At 36.0% G+C, this 25,480-nt stretch overlaps 1 protein-coding gene across 1 annotated transcript in view; it reads right to left on the reverse strand.

Moving 5' to 3' along the window:
- The window catches only part of SUGCT (succinyl-CoA:glutarate-CoA transferase), a 700,241-nt gene that overhangs the window by 368,334 nt on the left and 306,427 nt on the right, over positions 1-25,480 (reverse strand). Inside the window, 1 exon segment of the mRNA XM_011944524.1 lies at positions 19,358-19,460. Coding sequence (XP_011799914.1) covers positions 19,358-19,460 — 103 coding nt within the window.

The raw sequence follows: 25,480 nt of genomic DNA on the forward strand, positions 1-25,480 counted from the left end.
ACAAAAAGTCGATTAGGTTACTAGGGATAAGGGGAGGGAAGAAGGGTGTGACTGTCAATGGTGTTCCTTTTAACAGTTATGAAAATGTCCTGAAATTAGATGGTGGTGATGGTTACACAATTTTGTGAATGTGCTAAAATCTGTGGATTATATACTTTAATAAAAAGGTAATTTTACAGTATGTGAATATCCCGATAAAGCTGTTTTTGTAAAAAGGTCACATAGTGTATGATTACATTCATATATCATCCTTGAATTGATAAAATTATAAAGCTGGAAGACAAATTAATGATGGCCATGGATCAGGAATGAGGGCGGGTGTGGGTGTGACTCTCAAGGGGTAGCATGAAGGAGATCTTTGAGCTGATGGAACAGCTCCGTGTTTTGATTGTGGTCATGGTTACAAAAATCTACACATGTATTAAAATGACATACAACTCTATATATACACACATTGTAACTATGTCAGATTCCTGTTTTGCTGTTATACTATAATTACATAACATGTAATTACTGAGGGAAACCAAGTGAGGAGTCCATGAGACCTCTCTAACCACCTTCAGGATATTCTGTGAATCAAATTATTTCATATTTAAAAATAAAAACATGTTTTTAAAAATAACTTCCATGGTCTTTAAATCTCATCTTTATCATCAATATCCTGATTATTAATTTGGCTCTCCATGAGTTCCTTAATACCTGAAAAGTATGCCCTGGCAAATAGACATCACGTGTCGCTGGCTTTGAAGTAAATCTCTCATTGCAAATACATACCTTGCCTTTTTTTTTTTTTTTTGAGACAGAGTTTTGCTCTTGTTGCCCAGGCCACAGTACAATGGCGCGATCTTGGCTCACTGCAACCTCCACCTCCCGGGTTCAAGCCATTCTCCTGCCTCAGCCTCCAAAGTAGCCGAGACTATAGGCATGTGCCACCACACATGGCTAATTTTTTGTATTTTTAATAGAGATGGGATTTCACCATGTTGGTCAGGTTGGTCTCAAACTCCGGACCTCAGGTGATCCACCCTCCTTGGCCTCACAAAGTGCTGGGATTATAGGCATGAGCTCCTGTGCCTGGCCTTAGCTTGGCATTTTTGTTAATAAATCTCGCATTTTTCTGTAAAAGAATACGTTAAATTGTGATTCTTTATCCCTGGTGCTTAGCATACTGCCTTGCACAGCTGGCACTCACGAAATATTTGATAATAAATGAAGTCTGAATCTTCAGGTCTCAGAAAACAAACTGAGCTGTGGTGATTCTACATCAGGACTGTGAAGCCCAGCCTAAAGGAATCATCAATGTCAATTTAAGGCATCTTCTCTTCTATGCATAAGTTTCTGAGTCACTGAAAAAAAAAATAGTCCATATTTAATTGTATTTGTACTAAAGTTTGTATAAAAATACTTCCCTGATGCCGGGTGCGGTGGCTCACACCTATAATCCCAGCACTTTGAGAGGACAAGGCAGGCGGATCACGAGGTCAGGAGATAGAAACCATCCTGGCTAACACGATGAAACCCTGTCTCTACTAAAAATATAGAAAAATTACCTGGACGTGGTGGCAGGTTCCTGTAGTCCCAGCTACTCGGGAGGCTGAGGCAGGGGAATGGTGTAAACCCAGGAGACAGAGCTTGCAGTGAGCCGAGATCGCGCCACTGCACTTCAGGCTGGGCAACAGAGCGAGCTCCGTCTCAAAAAAAAAAACTTCCCTGAGCTTAAAGATCACACAGTCAGCACTATCTCTAGGAGAATCTTCTAATTTAAATAAGTCCTAATTATAGCTCATAAATATTTTCAGGAGGAAGGTCACTTTTTCAAAGCCATGACATCACTGAGTGCCTGTGTAAGAGGATGGTAGAGTATAAAAAAGCATCTTATCTTACTGTGTTTGCTTCTGTACAAGACTATCCCTGAGGTTAGGTCCTGGCTTCCCCCCACTTTAGTGACAATTTGAGAATAAGTGAAATGGAGCTCTCAGGAAATAGGAACTGAATCTTATCCCAGAAAAGTTCTTTAAAACAAATTTTATGATCCCAAATGGCCAAAAACAGAGCTTAGAGCAGGTTACCTTAGCCCAGTTGTAGTTCAATATAGTTCCCCAAAATGCCCACACACATCCATATATTGAAGTAGCTGATTTCTGGTAACCTGAAGCACAGTATAGCTTTTACAGTGCTCATTCATTGGTCATCCATACCTTGATTATTATCAGAATTTGAGTTGATCTGAAGCTGAGGCCCAGAGTTCTGACTAACAGGGTATAAAACAAAGGTTGAACAGTTATGGTGGGCAAGAGCCCAAAAAATCACACGATGTATGATTTTTGGTAGGTTGTGTTAAATGTGGCTTGGACCCAAAGACTTCTTCTAAACTAAAGCTCTACCATGGGACTGATCTCCCCTACATTTGTCAACTGTAGATGTACACAGGCGTATCTACATCCTGGATCACGTTGGGCTCCATTGCCTAGAAGGATATTGGTACTCAGGATCAGCAGAATCCTCCCCTGCTGGTATAAGTCCATCTACTCCACTTCCAGTAGCTGGCATCATAGTATATGGTGCTACAATTTGAATATAGATCAAACTCCCCAACATGGCATACAAACTGACTCTTACATTCCCCATTTTCATCTCACCATCTCTCGTGTGCACTCTATGCTCTGGCCATGCACACTACCTGAGTTTCTCATATTTCCGCAGCAGTTTCACACTTACCATTTATATGCCAGTTACTACTTCTGCCTAAAGTACCTACCCCTTCACCACATTTTCCAGCAAACATCTTACCATCTTAAAAAAAAAAAAAATGTCCTTCATTTTAAAGTTCTTTATGCCTGTACTATCTAACTGGTATATTAAATAAATGAAGCATAAATTATTGAATTAAATAAATATTTACAGAAAACTGAGGCATATAGAAGTTGAGTAATGCCCAAAGTCACCCACTGAGTAAGTGACAGAGCCCAAAGAAAAAGCCAGGTCTGTCTAACTGTGAAAAACATGTACACAGCCACAGCACTCTATGTAAAATATTCTATGGTTCTAGAATGGAATCCTTGCAGAATCTTTTAAAAATTCAGATATCCATAACTCCCATCTTAAACTTGTGTTTCCTCTTGCTGGAGCTCTGTGATCTGTGTACTGGGAAAGTTACCCAGGTGACTCTGAGGAACAATGTATTTGAGAATCACCACCTCATGATATAGAAGGTCGTAGAACAACTATTGACACTTCAGTGTACTACTAGGAATTAGATAGCATCTGAAAACAATTTTGGTGATATATCATTTTTCAAAAAAGTTAAATGAGACATGTCTATTTTGCAAAACTGAGAATCTGTAGAGAAGTACTTCCAGGAGTAACTGCATTCTGGTAACATTTAATTACATTTTGTAAATTAGCAAAAATCTGTTTTGTAAAGAAAAATGAATTTAAATTATCTTTCATTTAAATTCTTGACAAGGGATCAACTACAATTGTGTGGAGAATAGATTTGATTTGAACATTTGATTGAGTGTGTAGCTGTCTTAGTGGTCCTCAGGCATCAAAAATAAAACCTCAAGTATGATGAGGAAATATTAATAATATTTCAGGCTGTATACTACTCACTCTTTCATGTTTTTGGAACAATAAAAGGAGGATTATTGTAATCAATAAGTGTGAAATGAGACAAAAATGAAAACCATGGCATATATAGGGCTCCCCCTTTGCCACTATATGCTTTAACATTTTCAAAAAATTCAAGGCTCTTTGTCTTTGCATTTATGTAATGTGAGATATTTGAAATGAAATTTGTTTTGTGTTATTTTTGCTTTTATTTAAAATAAATTTAGACTCGCAAAAAAGTTGCAAAATGAAGTTTTCACATACTCCCATCTCAGCTTCTACTATTAACATCTTACCTAATCATGGTAAAATTATCAAAATCAAAGAATTAAAATGGATACAGGGCTCTTAACTAATGCACAGACTTTGTTTGAATTTTGGCAAGTGGCCCAATAATGTTCGTTTCTCTGGATTAGGAGGCAATCTAGGATCCCACACGGCATTCAAGTGTCATGTCGTTTAGCCTTCTCCAATCTGAAACTGTTCTTCAGGCTTTGTCTTCCATAACCTTGATGCTTCTGAAGAATACTGGTCAGCTTAGGGACAATCGTCCCTATGTTTGAGTTGGCCAGATGTTTTCCCACAATTAGATTGAAGTCATGCATTTCAGGCAAGAAATTAAGGTTATACATGATACCAAGGGGTACATGATATGGAAGTTTGCTCTTGGGATGTGTGATGACTTGGTTAAGCTGATGTCTGTAAGATTCCTCCACGGTAAGGTTATTACTTTTTCCTTTTTAATGATGATGACGGAAAAATACTATGTCTAACTGTGAAAACTATGTACACAGCAACAGCACTCTATCTAAAATATTCTGTAGTTCTAGAATGAAATCCTTGCAGAATCTTTTAAAAATTCAGATATCCATAACTCCATCCTAAACCTGTGTTTTCTCTTCCTGGAGCTCTGGGATCTCTATATTGGAAAAGTTTCCCAGGTGACTCTGAGGCATCCACCAATGGTCCTTTTTCCCACAACAATTATTACTGGGGTGTTTACCTAAGGGTAATTTTCTATTTCTCTTCTGTCTTCTAAGTTTATTAATCCAAATTCTACATTTCACGTTTATTTATTTATTTATTCAACCATTTACTTATTTTTGTATGACTTCATGAATACTTATTTTATTTTGAAAAGTATAATCCATTCATATAATTTTGTAACAAAAATTGTCCCAAAGTGGTTGTTGAAAACTCTTAACATTGCCTCTTTGTATTTCTGCCATGTTCCTATCATTTTGTGAAAACTTCCTTACTTAATAGAACCACAAGATGTTCCAGCATTATATTATATTTGAGGTAAAGTATGGGACAGATTATTTAGTACTACTCAGATAACAAAAAACAAGATTTCTTTTTCCTCACTCACCCCAACTACTGCAGACTCTTATACTTTATCTCTCTTTCTGAAAAATCTGGTTTCTCTCACACTCCAAAATACTGTGTTTACCAGAGAACACTGAATAAGTGCTAGGTAACTATCAAATGCCTTTTATAGAAAAATGATATTTAAGGAAAGGAGTTTAAGAACAAGCTAACCATTCATTCCTCTATATCAGATTTTCTCTCTGTCTTTTCAACAAAATCATTTTATTTTAATAAAAAACCAGAATTCTAATATATATAAGTAATTAAAAAGCAATACAGTATTATTATAAATATATCTATATACATGTCCAAAAGTATAACATTTGCTTGCCTTATAATCAATATAATAATGTTTTATAATAATTCCAGTTATTTATTTTATATATTTCTATAGCTTAACTTATATATATTATGAAAATTCTAATTCCCATGAATAAGTACTTAAAAAATATCTAAACTTTTAAAGCACTTCAACTTAACAACTATGTCAGGATTCTTTTCCAGCAAATGACCAAAACACTTTTTTCAAAAATAGCAAGAAAATGTTGCTTTAAAGTTGGAACATTCAGGTTGCGGGTACAACGGAGCAATTACTCTACACCATCTCTCCCACTGAACACAGCTCTAAATCCTGGACAGACTACAAGGAGCAGCTATTTGAGGATTCAAAAGTAAATAGCACCAGATGGACTGAGGAAGAAGAACAGAATTCAAATACCAGCAAACAAGTGGTAACATGACTAACTTTTTTACTCCTGTATCCCCTGGTCTGATCTGAACTCAACACACAACAAACAAAGAAGTGAGCCCTGAAAAGCAGACGGAAAGAAGAAGCCCAGGAGAAGCCTTTCAGTTCTGGCTTATGGGAAAAGGAATGCAAAACACTCAGAGAGAATGTAAAAAAAACCCTCGTTTTAAAAAAAAATTATTTTGTTCATTTGCCTACCCGCTGGACTTCAAGCAATCCTCTGCTGACAGTGGTAACAGCAGCAGTGACAAAAGAGGGAATGGGAGTGAACAGAAGACAAAACCCTAAGAAAGGAAACATTCTTCTAGGTTTAAAGAAACGACAGTTTCCAAAGGGTATAGCCAAATATCATTGGTCTTTTTCCCTTTGTGATCTCATGCCACCTAGCCCCAAAGACAGTGTGGTTGCGCAAGTGCACAGTAGATTAGGGTAACAAAAGTCATAGTATTTTTGCCCAAGGATCAAAAAAAGGTACCCCCAAAAAACTGGAAAGAACCAGGGAGATCATGAGAGAAAAACTTGAGAATATGACTATATAAAGTTGCTTACGAATCACATAGTTTATACCAGAATAATTCCTGGCAACCTACTTATGCCAATTCCTAAACCCTATGAAAGATACTAGAAGTCACTGGACTTTGTTAGGTCCAGAAACATAAATTTTAACAAAGCTTCAAGATGATTCTGGCCCAGGTGTTCTTTGGGAGATTACTCCAAACGCACTACTATAAAATGTTCACACTTGTCTTTAAAAAAAAAAAGTGAGATGGGAGATCACAGCTAGCAAGGTCAGGACAAAGAGGCTGAACACCACGGCAGGGCACAGTCAGACATTCTTGAGGGTGCAGGAAAGAACTAGAAAGAGAATAAGCACCAACCCCAAAGTAAAATAAATTTAGCACATTTATTCTGATAGGGTAAAGATACATTTGGATTATCTTGGAAAGAGGCAGGGTAAAGCGTGCAGGACAGCACTTTTGAAATGAATGGTCTTCTTAGCAAAACCGCAATTTTGCTGGTGAAAATTATTTTTTAAAAACATTGAAATTCTCTGGAAATTATTGTAAGGTCATACAGCAAATGAAAAAAACATTCAATCAAGAAAATCAACTCAATCTTAGTAAGAATGGTGAGGGTCCATGGCATTTGAGCCATGGCTTGTTCCATTAACCTCCACCATCACCATCAAGCTCTACACCTCTGCATTACAAAAGCTTTAACCGAGGCACTCTATTCCAGGCAGGTGCAGCCAAGATAAGGAGGGTTTCCTCTCTACCCACCTTCTGCTCTAGGACTATGGCTTTAACCCATGAGGAGCAGGTGGCTGTGTTTTTCACTTCTCATAGCCTGTGCTGCAGAAGATACATTCTAGGCAGACATAGCAAAAATGACATGGTCTGCCTTCCCCCATCCCATCCCCACACATAGGGTGGAAGCTCTACCTTAGGCATGGCAGGCCAAGGAAAGGGGAGGTTCTTGTTGCCCCTGTTACAGCTTAATTGTAGGTAAAATGATCCACTGCAGAAGGACCAAGTCAAAAAGACCAAGGGCACTCACCACCACCACTTCTAGTTCTCACTCTTAGAGCAGGAATGTTACTCAGGAAAAGTGGAACTTACCCCAGAAGTCTGGTACAGTGGCAACAAGGTTTTGGTCTGGCAGAAAGGTAGGTCATAAGGATGAAGAGTTCTCCAGCTCTGCCTGAGGAAGCTATCCTTATGTGGAAGAGAGAGTGGAGAATTCTAAGTCTAAGGGCATTGTTAAAAGAAATATAGGTCTTTCTGGGGAGCAATTAAGAGAAAGATGTCAGCTTCACGATACTAGCAAAACAGCAGACAAGCCAGTTTAATAGAATCAAGAAAAGAGACAGTCAAAATGAGCCCTTCTGAGATCACAGGCAACTCTGTATGCAAGAAAGGATGTACACATGTGTTCAGCTGTACCAAGAAGGGGTCATCAAAGCAGGATTTGGGGACAGACCTGAAAGTATTCATCGAGTTGCATCCTGACCCATCCAAAAGGCAGTAGCCTCACTGGCATGAGGTACTTAAACTCTAACCAAACAATGAGTGAACAGTAAGCTGCTCTAACCCGGGGCAATGCCTAGAAAACTAGGCTTCAAAATTACACTCATCCATGGAAGTCTGGGCAACTATGTGCATAGTCAAAGGCTGGGTCCTCTCAGAAGCAATTGCAGAAGGAATCTTCACATTACCAGTCCCTGGCTGCATGTGGATGGGTAGCAGGGGTAAGGGTGTGAGTAAACTACCTTAACTGTGATAGCAGTCTCTAAGTCAAGCACACACATCCAAGGATAAAAAATATAACTGGCTAAAAACAACCTTTGATCAATTAGTAGCTTATAACATATGAAGAGTGACCCCTGGGTCAAGATTAAAATCTCCTACCCCAAGGTGGAAGATTAAAACAATCAGAAAGAGTCAGAGCTGGGACATCAAAAGCTATGCACTGCAGAAAATGTGGGTGGGGAAGAACATTTCACAGAACTGATTGAGCAAAGTTAATGTCATTTGACCTAGCGAGCAATAAACAAAACAACCCTAGAGGTCGGGGAGGGGAGATCTAAAGTGTTCAGTTATCAACAAAAAATTATGAGACACACAAAGCACAGTAAAGTGTGACCAATATACAGAAAGAAGAAAGCTGGCAACAGAAACTTCCTTTGAAGAGATCCTGATGGTAGACTTAGGAGAAAAAAAAAACTTCAAATCAACTGTTATAAATATGCTTAAAGAACAAAAGAAAACCATGCTTAAAGAAGTAAAGTATGTTGACACTGTCTCCTAAAGGAGATAATATCAATAAAGAGGTAGAAATTATTCAAGTTTTTAAAAGGAACCAAATAGAAATTCTGCAGTCCAAAAGTACAATAACTGAAATGAAAAATGTACTTGAGGACTTCAACCATAAATTTGAACTGGCAGGAGGAAGAATCAGCAAACTTAAAGATAGATTAATAGAGATAAGCAATCTGCAGAACACAGACAAAAAAGATTGGAGGAAAATAAACATAACCTTAGAGAAATATGAAACATAAAAAAATAGAAGAACATATGTATAATGGGCGTACTAGAAGAAAAAATAATTTTTAAAAGTCAAAGAAAAAATGGCTGAAAACTATTCAGATTTTATGAAAAACATCTAAGAACCTCAACGAACTCAAATATATCAATTGTATAATCAATACATCGAAGAAGCTGAATGAACTCAAAGTAGATTAACTGTTAATAGAACCACAAACATCCAGACATATCATACTAAAAATCTTCAAAGACAGAGGAAATCTTTTGTCCTTGAACAAAGGAGCAAAATAAAAACGATACATTATACACAAGTGAATCTAGTAAGATTAACACATTACTTATTATCAAACACAATGGAAGTCAGAAGGCAGTGGAATGACATATTCGAAGTGTTCAAAGGAAGAAACTGTCAAACAAGAATCATAGCCAGCAAAACATTTTTCAAAAAAGATGGCAAACTAAAGACAATCTCAGATCGACAAAACCGTGAAAAAAAAATCCATGTTGTTAGTAGACCTACGTTAAAATGAACACCAAAAAAAACTTTTAGGGTAAAAGTAACTAATATCATCAACACATTGAATCCACACACACATAAAAAAAGAGAGAGCACCAGTAAAAGTAATCATGTATGCAATTTCACAAAACAATACAGTTGAATATTTCTTCTCTTGATTGATTTAAAAAGCAATTTCAATAAACAATATGTACATAAGTGTACTGTTAGGCTTTTAACATATATAAATGTAATATATTTGACAACAATTACACATTCACTGTAAGAGCAAAAAGCTATATTGAAATATATTGTTAAAAGAAATACAGGTCTTTCTGGGGAGCAATTAAGAGAAAGATACCATTTAATAACTCAAATCAATAGCAAGAAAGTAAGAATAAGATAGGGTTAACAAAAAGATTACTATAACAAATACTATCAATATAGACTTGCTCTTATTTCTTTCACCAGCTTCCATAAAAGATTTAGCATTACATAAGATATAATATTAAATACATCTAATACTATGAGTATATTGTTGAGTTTTTAATATACATAGATATGTTTTATATGTATATATGCACACACGTACAAAAAGGAAGTGTGTAGCACTTGTTTAGTATATAGCACGTTATAATTAAATCAGTACAAAACTGAAGTCAATTTTGATAAACTGAGATGCATATTACAAGGCTTAGATAAAGCAATAAGAAAATAACTCAAAAATATTACTTAAAGAATTCTTAAGGGGATTAAAATCGCACGCTGGAAAATACCCGCTTAGTACAAAAGGTGGCAATAAAGTGGGAGCAGAGGGGTTAAAAAGACATAAGACACATAGAAAACAGAAAGCAAAATGGCAGATGTAAATCCATCCTATCAATCAAAACATTATGAATGGCTTTAATAACCTAATCAAAAGGTAGATATTTTCAGATTGAATTAAAGAAAAAAACAGGATCCATCTATCTACCATCTGCATGAGACATACTTTAGAATCAAAGTCACAAACAGGCTGAAAATAAAAGGATGTATAATATAATCAACCACCATGAAAGAGAATAGAGTGGCTACACTAATATCAGAAAATAGATATTAAAACAAAAATGTTACTAGAATTAGAGAGACCTTCATACTGATAAGACAGACAAAGGGACCTAATAGACATCCATAAAATATTCCAACAGAATACACATTCTTCCAAAAATGCATGAAATATTCTACAAAATGGATTACATGCTAGGACATAACAAGACTCAATGAATATAAAAGAGCTGAAATCACACAAAGTATGCTTTCAAACACAAGTGATATTAGAAATTAGCATTAGAAAGTTTGGGAAATACAAAACAGTGGATACTAAACAAGACATTCCTAAATAATCAAGAAAAAATAATCTGTGTATATTAATGGTGAATTACTTTTGAGCAAGGTTAATTGACATGAAAATTCACTAGAGGCCGGGCGCGGTGGCTCAAGCCTGTAATCCCAGCACTTTGGGAGGCCGAGATGGGCGGATCATGAGGTCAGGAGATCGAGACCATCCTGGCTAACACGGTGAAACCCCGTCTCTACTAAAAAAGAATACAAAAAACTAGCCGGGCGTGGTGGCGGGTGCCTGTAGTCCCAGCTACTTGGGAGGCTGAGGCAGGAGAATGGCGTGAACCCGGGAGGCGGAGCTTGCAGTGAGCTGAGATCCGGCCACTGCACTCCAGTCTGGGCGACAGAGCAAGACTCTGTCTCAAAAAAAAAAAAGAAAAAGAAAATTCACTACAAAAAAAGTCTTTTCAACAATGGTACTGAGACAACTAGATCTAGGCCGGGCATGGTGGCTCATGCCTGTTACCCCAGCACTCTGGGAGGCTAAGGTGTGTGGATCACTTGAGGCCAGGAGTTCGAGACCAGCCTGGCCAACATGGCAAAACTCCGTCTCTGCTAAAAATACAAAAATTAGCGGGTGTGGTGGCATGCCCTTCTAATCCCAGCTACTGGGGAGGCTGAGGCATGAGAGTTGCCTGAGCGTGGGAGGCAGAGGTTGCAGTGAGCCGAGATTGTGTCAGTGCACTCCAGCCAGGGCAACAAACCAAGGCACTGTTCAAAGAAAAAAAAAAAATCTATTCTTGGCCAGGTACATAAGCCTAGCACTTTGGAAGGCTGAGGCAGGAGTACAGGCAGAGGCCAGAGGCTGAAACTAGCCTGGGCACCATAATGAGATCTCATTTCTACAAAAAAACAAAAAAATAAACAAAATTATCCATGCACTACAGCCTGGGAGACACAGCAAAACCTTGTTGTTGTTGTTGTTGTTGTTGTTGTTGTTGTTGTTGTTGTTGTTGTTGTTGTTGTTTAAAAAAAAGAAGATCTATTCTCCCAACAAACTTGAAGTAGAAAATATATTTTCCTTAACTATAGTCACTACACTGTACTTTAAGTCTCCAGAACTTACTCATGTTACAAGTACCTTTATAAATGAAAGGTTTTATCTTTGAAAGTTTGTACTCTTTGACCAACGTATCTTTCTATTTATGGTTAGCAAAGTTGACCTTCATTTTATATGTTTATTGACTCTTTGCATTTTCTGAGTTTGTACAAAGTGGTATCTTACGTCTTTTGCCCATTATTCTCTTGGAAATTTTAGTGTTTTCTATTGTTTCTAAGAGCTCTTAAGATATTTAGGCTATAACAGCTTTCGGTCATATTCATTGCAATAACTTTATATTGCTCTGTAACTAAACTTTGTATTTTTATCATAACGATATGTGCTTTACAGGTTTTCACTTTTACTAATCAAATTTATCAATTTCTTTTCTTTCTGACATCTTCTACTGCACTGATGCTTAGAAAACCTTTCCTTTTCTTAAAATCTGATTTTCATGAATACTTTCTTTCAGTTAAAAATAGTCTACAGTAAACTCTGAAACCTCTGTAATCTCGGCAGAAAGCATAGATATAATTTTAAGAGAAAAGTAACAGTAAATTTCCTTTATTTCAAACAGAAAATGTCTCCCCTTCTTATTTGTCATGCTATTTTTATCATATACCAAATCTCTATGCATGTTTTAAAGTTTTTCTTTACGTTTCATTATCTATCTCTTTATTTTCTGCTAGCCCCATTATTGTGGTTTTGGAATATATTTAATTATGTATGATAAAGCTTGCTTCCTTCTCATTACTTACATTTAAACAAACAAAACATTTGCTATTCTTGTCCACATGTTTTTTTCAGGTAGACTTGAAAAACCACTTGCTAAAAAAATTTAGAAAAATATTCTCCCAGGACTTTGACTGCAATTATATTAAAGCAATAAGTAATCTGGGAATAACTGATACCTTAACAATATTCGGTGTTTGCAGTCATGAATGACTATGTCTCTACGTATATTCAAATCTTTTATGTCTCTCAATCAATGTTAATATTAACAGTTTTCTGTATCTAGGCCTTGGATTTTTCTTTTCAACTCCCTCAAAAAAACCAAGCCTGAAAGCCCTAAAATCTGACATTATTTGTATGAGAAAAGACAGTTGCTAACTTATTACATGTTTTCATTTTGTTACTATAGAAATCATTTGTTTGAGTAAAAGCTTTTCCTTCCAATACAAATGTAGGAGGTTGCCAAAAAGAAATGCGTAGTAGAATGCATGCTAATTACGTACTCCATATAGGACTTTTAAAAGACGAAATTATTATGCCTTCAAAGCAAATACTATGATGATATTAAGTCTAAAATTATATGTTAAGTTTAGTTGGAGGCTAACAAATGAAAATTAAAATAACTAAAAAGTGAGCAAAGCTGGAGAACAAAGTAAAGAACAAACTTCCACATATTTTTATAATTGGTTAGCTTGATCCCACCAACATTGCAGCCACTAGCCACATGTGGCTACTGAGTACTTGAAATCAGGCTAGTGTGCAATAAGTGCTATAAGCATAAAATGCACAACGGATTTCAAAGACTTAGCACAATATTTAAAATGTTTCATTAATGTTCTCCTTTAATTTTAATTGCATTAATATTTTGAATATTTTAAGTAAAATATATAATTAAAATTATACATTTTGGTATTAATATTAAATTAACTTTGCTATTTTATTTTTAAAATTTGCCCACTACACAATTTAAATTATAAATACGGTTTGCATTATATTTTTATTGTACAGCACTGTTTTCAAAAATTAGCTGGTACTAATTACTCTTTATTCTGGGTTGCAAAATGCCCCCAAATAGTGTTAATTCAGTTTTCTTGTTTTAATTTTTTACAAATTAAAACAATTATGTCTTTGGCTTGCAAGTTCAAAGTTTAGTAAAAGTCAGTTATTGTACTATATATTTCCACTCTGAAATATTATAGAAGTGATCAGAAAATATGAAGTACATATGTGGAGCTTGATGAATAAACTATAGGACATGCGAGAGAAACAGAGCGAGCAGAGAAAGAATAATGTTATAAGACATCAAAATACATTTTATGTATCAAGGTTACAAATAATTTCAAAATTGCTAAATAGCAAAAGCTGAAACCCTCCCTTATCTTCTTCTTAGTCATTGACGAGAAATTTATTAATAATAGAATAAACTAATTACAAAAGGCATTTGAAAGGATAAAGAGTTCTGGGGCAAATATGCTTAAGACATTTTAAAATTTTTTGTCAGATTTTAAAAATCTTTGTTACGTCATTAAACAAGAAAACCCCAAGTTTTATGCCTCTCATTTCTTGCTATTAGAAACGCTCAGAGCATTTATGTGTAACTCTTCTGTGACACTGAACACTTTCTACTTTAACCTAAACTGCAAAATCCTTGAAATTTTGACAGCTTTGTCCTCTTGATTCACTTTCTACCATCATACCACTCCTTGCCAAATACCAAACACAAGACCATACACATAGCAGATGTCAATGATGATTTACTGAATGAAGGAAGGGATGAGTGAATGAAAAAATGATTATGATCTCCTTTGCCTCTGTGTGTTATAGCTTAAAGACATTATGTCCATAAAAAAGTGTCCAAATTTCATAGGTATGTAGAAGAAAAAGAACATAAAATGCCAGTAATGTTGTACTAAGTCCTTGATTCTTATTAGACATTTTAACATTTCCTCTTAAATAATAACACAGGAAGTTTTTTGCAATAGGATAATTTTCTCAAATCAACAAGATAAAACTGTACACAATTGCCTTATACTTTATATATTAATATAAAACTGGGAGCTTAAACTCTCCATTTTTATTTTATTTAATCATCTACATCAGAAATACATTATTTCTTCAAATATTTAAAATATTACAGGGATGATAAAACAAACACACAAATACGGTGTATCTAAATTTGTACATCAGTTAAATGTGTTATGTATATTCGGAGACACACATAAAATTTATGTTTTTATCTCCTTGCCTGCTAGGAATTATTTCCAGACCTACTATTTTACATCAGATCTTTATCAACAGTTTTCCAGTTGCAAAGACCACTGTATATATGTATTTCCCATAAGTATTAGAAACAAGAATATAATTTTGCTTGACTTGTATAACTCTCTGAGGGTTATGATACTCCTTTTAAAGAAATATTAACTAATATCATTTGAAAGGTGATCTTTAAAATGCATCAGAAGTGAGTGTGGGTGTGTTTGTGTGTGTGTGTGTGTGTGTGCATGTGTGCACAAGCACGTCTGTGTGGTAGAAAGGTCTTGAAAAATAACTCTGTATTTTGGGGGTGCTTCTGATGTTTACTATATGACTATTGGCCTTTTTTAAAAAATAAGATGCTCAGATATTTTGCCAAAATGTGCTAAAACAAAATCACTCAGATAATATGAGTTAGTCTAGAGATTAATAAACCCTCCAGTTTCAAAAGCTTATACAAATAATGAAATGACAACAGATAATTTTCAGCCATCAAATATTTCAAGACTTCACTCTGCTTCTATGACATATTCATCCCATACGAAAGATTTGCTAAAGGGGTTGTAATGGCCTTCTGGGACAGGAAGAATAAGGTTTCTGGAGAAAAATGTTAAATTAATTTTGATGGTGATGCAAAGTTAAGAAAGGGTTGTTAAGGAATGGCTTGCTGCCATGGGGTGGGGTTTTGTTTTGGTATCCTTTTAGAGCCTGCAGGTGTTTGGCACTAGTTAAAATCAGGGCCAGCTGTGATATTTCAATAGTTCTGATATTTTCCTCCCAATAGTTCTCAGAAGTGATGCTTCAGGGTGATGTCTTACACCTGATATATTCAACTTGTGTGGTACAAATGTGAAGACTCTATTAAATAACACCAGTTTTGTGACACCTTTTGCCCTCTCTTCCCTACCCTCAGGTCATGGCATCAATGACAAAGAAAAACACTAATCAGAGGCTTCAATCACTCACAGTTTTTAACTGAGCAGTTTAATCAAAGATGGTGATATGCTAGAATCACCAAATATACAGTCTTAAGCAAAGCCTAAAAGCAGAATGGCACATTCCCTTTTGATTCCCAGTGTAGACAGTGATGCTTTTAATCCCTCTCAGTGGTAAGATATATACCTATGTTTGCAGGAATTTGAATAGTTTCTATTAAAAGCTGCATTTTCTTTTAAGTTTGTTTGGGTTGGAAGCCCTCAAACCACAATGTATTTCATGCACATGTTCCCAAGGGTACGTTAAATAGGACCACACTGAGGTCATCTAGTAAGTTTTTGAAACTTTTTAAGAATTCCTTTAATGTATTGCACAATCTTGGCTTGATTAAAAGAAGATATTTTAAGAAAGCACTTGGAAAAATGACTGGCTATTAAAATCTATATGCAGATAATCTATATTATACTTCTATAATGCACAGAGCTTTCCACAGATAATTTGTCATTGAGAGAGAAAGACAATAAAACTCCCACTCTAAGGGTTCTGAATAAAAATTCCTCAGAACTTTCAGTAAATGCAGACCAATCCCCCTACACCCAGCCTGTGGTATTCTTGATTGACTTAACAGTGGATGCCTGTAGGATCACTTTAACTGTGCAAAGGCCTGTCATATATAATCAGAGGATAAAAGGTAGACAATCTCTCATTTATCCAAGAAAAAAAAATCATCTGCTGTTTTGGTTGAATCGAAAAATCAAGTTACCTCAATCCATGAGACTATGATGAAATTGTTAGGCTAGAAATAGTTTCTACCATCAAGTACATTTTTGTTGTCTCCAAGTTCAAACTACAGATGAAATGCTGTTAATGGTCTAACTTGACAAGTAGGCACTCAAATTTTTCTGCCGTTACTTGAGTCTCCCAATCCTGGCTTTTGTTGTTGTTATTAGACATACCCCTTTTCACTTTATCAAAGTCTCCATTCCTACGCCATGTTCCAGGCCTTGTACTTCACCCAAAGCAATTTTCAGTTGAACTAGCAGCTGTGCTGGCACAGCGCACATGGAGAGTGGGCCACATGCGCCAGCGGTGTGTTCCCACATCTGAACAGAAGTGGCCGTTTCCATGCACCCAGGGCCAAGAAACTCTACAGCTCATCAGAGGCAAAACAAGGGAGGATACCTTAAACGGAAATCATACTTAGAAAAAACTTTTACGGAAAATGAAAAATAAAAGGATTTTCAATCATCAGAAATGAGGAAGGGAAGCTCTCTTCTTGGCATAGGGTTTGCAGATATATTTTTATAAAAGGATAGCAGAGTGCAAGCTTAACTTAATGATCCCCATCCCCAAAGCTACACTGGATTTTCCTCTATCCACTATACAAAGACAAGTAAAAGAAGTTAAACAAGAATATAACCTTAAAGGGCACTATCATAACCACAGCTACCTAGGCATTGGCTATTTACCATCTCACAATCCCTGTGCTGTTCCCTTCGTAAACAGTATCTCAGATGTCATTTCACCATTTTACACATAAGAAAACTAAAGTCTAGAAGTTTATAATAAACTGCCCATCAATTTTGACTCCATGGTCTTAACCATTATGTTACACTGAATTCCCTCAGATTACCAAGGGTTTTCCAACCAGCCCTGAAGATAGAGCTTGTCAGCCTCACTCAGCAGTACACAAGATGATAGTAACGGTGGGGAGGATTTTAAAAAGGGGAGGGGGGACTGCAGAGGAGCAACTTGATTATTTGGAAAACTTGCACATTCCAGAGTTAACCAACTCATTAACCCCTACCTTTCTGATAAATACATTCAAAATGGACTTAAATAGCAGGTACACATTGTGTACTGAATTTCTGCTAAGTCACAAGCACTGGATATATTATAAGTGTGTTGAATAAATGAATGAACTAAGTCATCACAGTTAGATGTCATCTTGAGGGTTTTCAAAAATAATCTGTTTTACACAAATTTGCGCAAAGGGCAGTAGAGACATTTGTAATAGTATGAAAAGCTGGTATGTTGACTTAGGTAACATAAATGTTCTCCATTTTGGAAAGTAGGCTAATGACTGAAAATATGCCATAGACCAATAACAAATTTTTGTGGTTCCAAAAGAATTGATATGCAAAGATTAAAGTACTTACATTGAACCACAAGAGAAAATTAGGTATAAAAATTCTAATTATCCTATATGCACTTTGAACTAGCCAATAAAGTGAATTATTTTAAGATAGTGGATGGGATTATAAATCTTGGTTTATCAAAGCCTAAAAAATAGGTAGTGTTAGAATATACTTAATATATTTTAAAATAATGTAATTATTTAAAATAATTCTTTGCTTTGGTGTCTTCATCTCTGATAAAACACAGATGCAGCAATAGAAATGATGATGGAGAAACTCTTATGAAATATCTCCAGAGGAATGTACCCTCAAACTGAGGTAAACATGAAGTTCTACACACACCTCAATACACGGCAGCTTCAAATGATGGCTTGGCCTCACTCAAAGTTACGAAGTGAGAAAAACAGTCCCCTGGTCTACTACATTCAGAGTGTGCACAATGCTACCTCCTTGTAAAGAATCACCAGGCATTCACCCACTGATGGTGTGGGGTCCCCTTCAGATGAATTCACATAGTACACACCAAATGGGCCCCTTTATCTCAGATACTTATTGACCAATGTTTTAACATGAACAAAGCATTGCCATACTCACAAGCTTGGCAGAAAAATAGCACAAGCAGAATTTCTGAATTCATTCACTTTTTTTCTCCAGTAAATGTAGTAACCATTAAATTTAAAATATTTCAATTTTCTTTTAAGCAAATATTCATGTAAGATAAAAGGCACCAAAGGTTTTCCAACAAAGGTCTCCTCCCTCAAAAGGCGTATTCTATGTTCAGCAATTTATTTCTAAGAAACACCCGCCACTATATAAATATAAAGAACCCAGGAAAATATACCCCATAGTTTTGAATGTTGGAAACTGACAAGACAGTTGAATAATCACAATGAAAGCTTTAAAATAGAGTTCCTCTACTTTTGGGGATTAACGGATGAATTTGAGAAATGGTAAACTGCATGTAGTTATACTGACTGAAGTAATAAAATCAAAACATTATTTTCACATCATCTAAAAATAATCACTTGAACAATGTTATAAAGTAAATATATTTTCAGGTGACCCTGTTCCTGGACCCCAAAAAGGAGCCTGATAAGCAATGTAGAGCATAAATATCTATCTGTGTAAAATTTATGCCTCATAAATAACACATAATCATCAAAGCAAACAAAGTCCTCTCATTTGCAGAATTAAATATGACTTGCTCTGTACATTTTAAGATAATCATATGATCAGAAGTAGACTGTAACTATGAAAGTTCTCATATTTCTTCCTACAAAGAATAGTCTCTGAGTACCCGACCCCGATATCTCAACTGTGTATATTTCTGTTTTTCAGGAAAATTAAATACCCTGGCCACAGAAACTTCATGTAGTGGCTAGTGAAGAAATACAGTATATTAAATCTAACACAGACATAAGTATGCTTATGGACAGCCACTTCTAAGTTCTGGTTCTTTTTATCTCAGACCCACAAACAATTTTAATATAATGGTGAAATATCACATTGTGTGACTTAAGCTTGAAATCAATGGCAAAGATACCTTGATATAAGTCAATCTAGACAGAAAAGAGAGGCAAATGTTTATGTTGTTACACTTCAAAAACAAACCTGAGGTTCTGCAAATACATTCTTCATGTTGTTGATTGGGCCATACGGGACTCCACTGCCTTCAAAAAGATGTAACCACTTGCTGGTCAGTTCTTCTTCAAACCTAAGACAAACAAGGATAAATTTTTTTACATAGGAAGGAATGTAACACAGCCTCTTCTATCATGTGGCCCTCCTTCAAAGCAAGCAATAGTGACAAAAATATGTTTCCTAGTCTTTCTTTACACTTCATTTGAGAGAAGGTTGTCTGTATGAAATGACTTGAGTGGCCCTGTATGGATAAGAACAGCCACCCCGGTGCTACTGTTTAAAAATCCATCATTTACAGATGTAATTCTTCCTATTTCTATTGCTATGAATTCTCTGAGCAATTTGTGAATTTAATAATAATAATATCATTGTACTTTGAGCGTGAAGTCATTGGGCAATATGACTTTTAGGTCTCAGGTAGTAGAAATCAGGTTAGGATAGGCACTGATATATTATTCTTCAAAATAAAACAAAAAAAATACTAATGTAACTGTTTCAAGAAAGCTTTGGGAAAAGTATGTAAAAATTAATGGTCACAACCATTGGCCTACAAACAACTTTTACACTGTGATTTACTAACCAGCACAACTCAAGACATCCAAAGAGTGGTATTTCAGTTCAGCCAACAAAACTCAAATTTATCCAAATCCTTTGTCTGTTTTATTTCTACTATAATTTAAAATTGAACTTCACAGACAGAAAAGCATATGGATTTTCTTTATTTTCTCTAATAGGTCTTAAGGAAGGGAAGCTAACACATTTATGAGATTTATTGTTTGGTATTTCTTCTCTGTAAAAACAGTGAACACAGAAATAAAATCTTGGATCTATAGGGACACCTCAACACAATTAGTTTCTAATGAATGAAGACTTTCAGAATTATTGATTATTAAAATGTCAAACCTGTTTTAATTAATAATCTAGGTAACCAAAGAGACATTTTTAAAATACTAGCCAACGTAGACTAAAATGTTTTACTAATATGGAAGGGCTAGTGAAACAATAGTAGAATATTCACGGACTTCCCTTCGGTTCTCCTGTACATAGCTAGAATTAACTTCAAATCTGCAGACTCCAGAGGAAACTGTATTAAATAAATTTACTTCTTTCGCCATTAAAAAAAAAATATATATATATATAGGAATAGCTTCAGCCAGGCGCGGTGGTTCACGCCTGTAATCTCAGCACTTTGGGAGGCAAAGGCAGGTGGACCACCTGAGGTCAAGAGACCCAGACCAGCCTGACCAAAATGGTGAAGCCCTGTCTCTACTAAAAACACAAAAATTTAGCCAGGCATGGTGGCCGGTGCCTGTAATCCCAGCTACTTGGGACACTGAGACAGGAGAATCCCTTGAACCCGAGAGGCAGACATTGCAGTGAGCGAGGTCGCACCATCGCACTCCAGGACTGGGCAACAAGAGTGAAACTCCATCTCAAAAAAAAAAAAGAATAGTTTCAATACTGAAGGACACTTAATTGATTGCTATGTAAGAGAAGATGTGAAAAACAAGAAATAAAAAGGAAAAATGGAATAAATATATGTTCCAAAATAAGGCTACTATATGAACAATGATGTTCAATCATGTACGTTTTTACTTAAGGATATAATAAACTTTTTTTATAAAGGTAGTATTATATTTCACTAGGAAGCTAATCAATCCTATCCACACATTCATTTACTGATTACCCACTATACACCAAGTACTGATTTTGTTTTTAAATATATGCCTTCCATTTTCTCTCCAATTCGATGGATAAGGATTTTTTATTATACATTTTAATTTCAGCCCAGTAATGTTAACTACCCCTATTTAGTACATAATAAAATACTTCACTTCTGAATATAGTTTTAAAAAATCTTTCATAGGAATAACAATGCAAGGTTAAATGTTTGGCTCATCAATTCTTCACATTCTTACTTTCTTTACAATGACTGTTACAGTCAACTCCTGGCCAAAGCTTCCTAAAATATATATAGATATATATCATCAGAATGATATATCCTGAAAGAACAAGAGATACTTTGAACCTGGAGCCTTTTCCATGAGGGCGTCAATTACTTAAGTTTTCATAGATGGAGCATTAAAACAGTTAGCCTGATAAATTTTCAAGACAAGAGAATTTATCACCACTGGACTCACCAAAGTGGCCTGAAAGATCTACACAGCAAATGCATGTCAATATCCAAACAACCCATGGCTGCAGGTTAGCCAACAGAAAACTCAGGGGAATAGTTGAAGTTTTAGTATTTATATAAGCTTTTCACCACTGGGCAAAAAAGAGGGATTTATTTCATGTTATGGAAAACAACGGATGCACTCTGGAAATGAGACTGCGGGAGCTGCAGTTGTGACCACTGTTTGTGTCTTTGCGTGGGTGTGGGTGTGGTAGGGTTCTGAAATGCCATGAACTCAATCAGAGAGAGACAGAACATCGTTGCATTCCACTGTTCTCAGAGGACATATCCATCATTTTTTTCTAAAAATCTATCTCTTGATCTAAATTGGATGTGGAATCCTTTATGCAAAAAGCTGTAAGCACATGTTTTTATTAACCACAAAAATTCTGCTAAAAAAATTTTAAAAGCTGATATAAATCACTGAGGGCAATAGATTCTAGAAGATAAGACAAAAAGGGTGTCCTCAGATCCAGCTTAGCAAGTGAAGCTAGGGCCTTCACTGGGAAATTATTTGGAGACTCACGAACAATTCAAATGTAATTGGCAACTTACTAAATCAACACATATATTTCATTCTAGATTTCTGTAAATTCACTTAATGTTGGGAATGAGTATTATGGATCAAATGGCATCATTTAGATAGGTGAAGCACAGCTGATGTTAAATTTCCTAACATCAAAATTCCACTTAAGAAACGAAACATTCTTCTCTTTATAAAATGAATTAAAGTTGCAAATGAGACAAATACAACACCAGGGAGAAACCAGTAAGACATCTCAGCCATGAAGGTGAGAGTTGGAAATAATTGTGACACTAGTGACAACTAAATGCTGGTTATTGAATTGTTTAATCTATATTTTGTCAATTTTATCTTCACAACCACACTATACAGTATTATCCTCATTTGACCAATAGGAAACTCAGGTTCAGAGAAATTAACTTGCTGAAATTCATACAGGTTTTAGAGTCTTAGAGTCAGATGTCATGTTTAAAGCTGAGACTGCTTAACTCCAAAACCACGTTCTAACACATAATGACTGTAGCAGAATACATTCAGAACGTATAGCTTCACATATTTTATTCATTATATATGGTCACAGCTAAAAAATGAAGGAGCAGGGGTGAAACTGTTCATTTTTTGCACTAATAATATGCTTCTTCACTTCTATCTTATATACCTCAGTATATATTATTACATTAATACACATTCATTCCCGATGCTTTTAGCAAGACTTTGTTTTCCTCTGCCATGGAGATTGCAATAAAAAAGACAGTCCCTGTGTTAAGAGTTCATATAGTCTAATGGAGAACACAGCTTTGAAAAGAGAGGAATTACAATGCAGGATGCTGAAACGAAGATACGAAGAAACAACTTATGGTTGTTTCTTCAACAAAGAGGGAGACTTGCACTGGAACCACAGATGCGGGAAAGGGTTCAAAAACAAGGTGATATTTCAGCCGAGTGTTGAAAGACAAGTTAGAATTAGACATGTGAAAGATGGGAGAAAGGCTCTTCCAGGTAGAGAGAGCAATATGTACAAAGATCTAACTTGGAAAGAATCTGAAATCTCCTGTGCCCCAAGTGGCAGAAGATGAAATGTGACGGAGAGTTTAGAACCAAAATGCAAAGCAACTTGTCTGCTATGCTAAGAATATTGGATTTCTTCTTGTACTCAGAGAGGTCTTTAGGCAGGGGACTGACCTACTCAGCCCTAATGCAGACAATGGACTGATGTAGATGATACTGGAGATGTACGGCTGATGCAGATGAGAAACTTGACAGGAGGCAACATACACTTTGCCTCTGATGCATCCCATATCTGCCGATCAGTAGTATCTTCCATATTATTATTAATAACAAACAAGTTCCCATTTGAAAAAAAAGATTGTTTTCTAGAAATTTCCAATCCTTTTAATTACTCTTATTTATCTGTTTTCAATTCACCATCACTCCCAAGGCTCTGAAATCTGATTTGGTCATGAATGCCTTTTCTTACCCAGTCTCTAAAAGGTCTCCAGCTATCATTTGTCAAATCCAATATTCTTTTCATGGTTGTCATACTACATCCCTATGTAGTATTTGATGATGTTAACTATTCTACCTGGAGGTCTTGTGACACCATTCTCCCTTGGTTTCCTAGATTTTTTTTTTTTTTTTTTTTTTTTTGAGACAGAGTTTCACTCTGTCACCCAAGCTGGAGTTCAGTGGTGCAATCTCGGCTCACTGCAACCTTGGCCTCTCAGGTTCAAGCGGTTCTCCATCCTCAGCCTCCCAAATAGCTGGGATTTCAGGTGCCTGCCACCACGCCTGGCTAATTTTTGTCCTTTTAGTAGAGATGGGGTTTCACCATGTTTGCCAGGCTGGTCTCAAACTCCTGACCTCAAGTGATCCTCCTGCCTTGGCCTCCCAAAGTGCTGGGATTACAGGCATGAGCCACCACACCTGGCCCTCCCTTGGTTCTCTAAAACATCTTTGGACATTTGTGCTTTTATTCTTTGGACATTTGTGCTTTATTCTATTGGACATTTGCGCAATATTCTTCTTCCCTTTTACTCACCTAAGCCATCTTGTCATCTCTATGCAGATGACACCTAAATCCATATTACCAGCCCAGATCTTTCTTTCCCTAGTTCCCTTTTTCTATATACCATAGGATAATTCCACGCAGAAGCATTAGCATCCCCATGATATCATGACCATGGAAGATTTTATGATTTCCATTTCCTTCATAAACTTAGGATTCCTCACTTGCCAGAACTCACACCCTTGGCTAAACCTGGAACGCCTTCCTTTTCATTCATTTCTTATAACTTAGATACAATTGCCTTATAGAATCAACTACTCCTCCATTCGCACTGTAACTATCACAGTCCTGGCCCTTGATTCCGCACACCCAGACTATAGCAATATCTGGTTAAAAACATACTGCCTCCAATATTCCTCCTTCTAAAAAGTCACCGATGTTAGGTGTATCTCAAGTCTATTTGACTGTCTCCTTCCCCAGTACCACTATCTTCTCTCACACTAAAACAGACTGTTTCTTGACTGCTATTTACACAGTAAGTAGAAGATAATTGGTACTCAATATTTGCTGAATGACTGAATATATGATGATTTGGAAAGAATAAGAGACTCTCAGTCACATTAGTTTGAACTAATGTGGTACATAATTGTCTCCTAAAACCTTGTAAAGACTATGTTTAATCAGACCCAGACATTGAGAGAAGGAAGACAATTTGAGACCCTTAGATTAAAACGAAATAGCACAGCATCTCCTCTTAAATTTTTTTTAAGACTAGTCTCTAAATTCTGTATGTCTTGCAGAAAATCTTGCAGTATGTCTTAGGGAAAAAAAATCACATTTCAAAACTGACTAACATATAAATGCTTCAAACATCATGTTTCCATTTGGGGACTTCCTATACTTTCCAGAGTCATAAGATCTCAGGAATTCAAATGACCTTAAAAACCCATTCTTTTAGAGTGACAGCAGCAAGATGAAGGAATAGGCATTCTATAGCTTAACTCCTCCACAAAGAAATCCAACCAGTAACTATCATCAGGCAAAAGGACTGGTCTGAATATTCAAGGACTTGGGAGGCTGAGACACCCCATTGCACCACAAAACTGAGAAGAACTATAATAAAATGGTAAGAAGAACAATTCTCTGACCATGTCACTTCTCTCCCGAGCCAAAACAGTACCACACAGAGCAAACTGCCCTACATTTACAATTTCTGCAGTGGGAAAAGTGGAGCTCAAAGCAGACATTCAGGTTCCCCAACATTCTAAGAACTCATGAAAAATTTTGGGTGTACCAGTAGGGCTAGACCACCTAGGCTCAGTGAGAAACAAAGCACAGGGTTGGGGCTTATAGCAACAAATATACAAACCTGGGTGGTTGCTCTGCATT

The sequence above is a fragment of the Colobus angolensis genome, unplaced genomic scaffold, assembly GCF_000951035.1.
Source record: "Colobus angolensis palliatus isolate OR3802 unplaced genomic scaffold, Cang.pa_1.0 Scaffold232, whole genome shotgun sequence".
Taxonomy (NCBI): Eukaryota; Metazoa; Chordata; class Mammalia; order Primates; family Cercopithecidae; genus Colobus; species Colobus angolensis.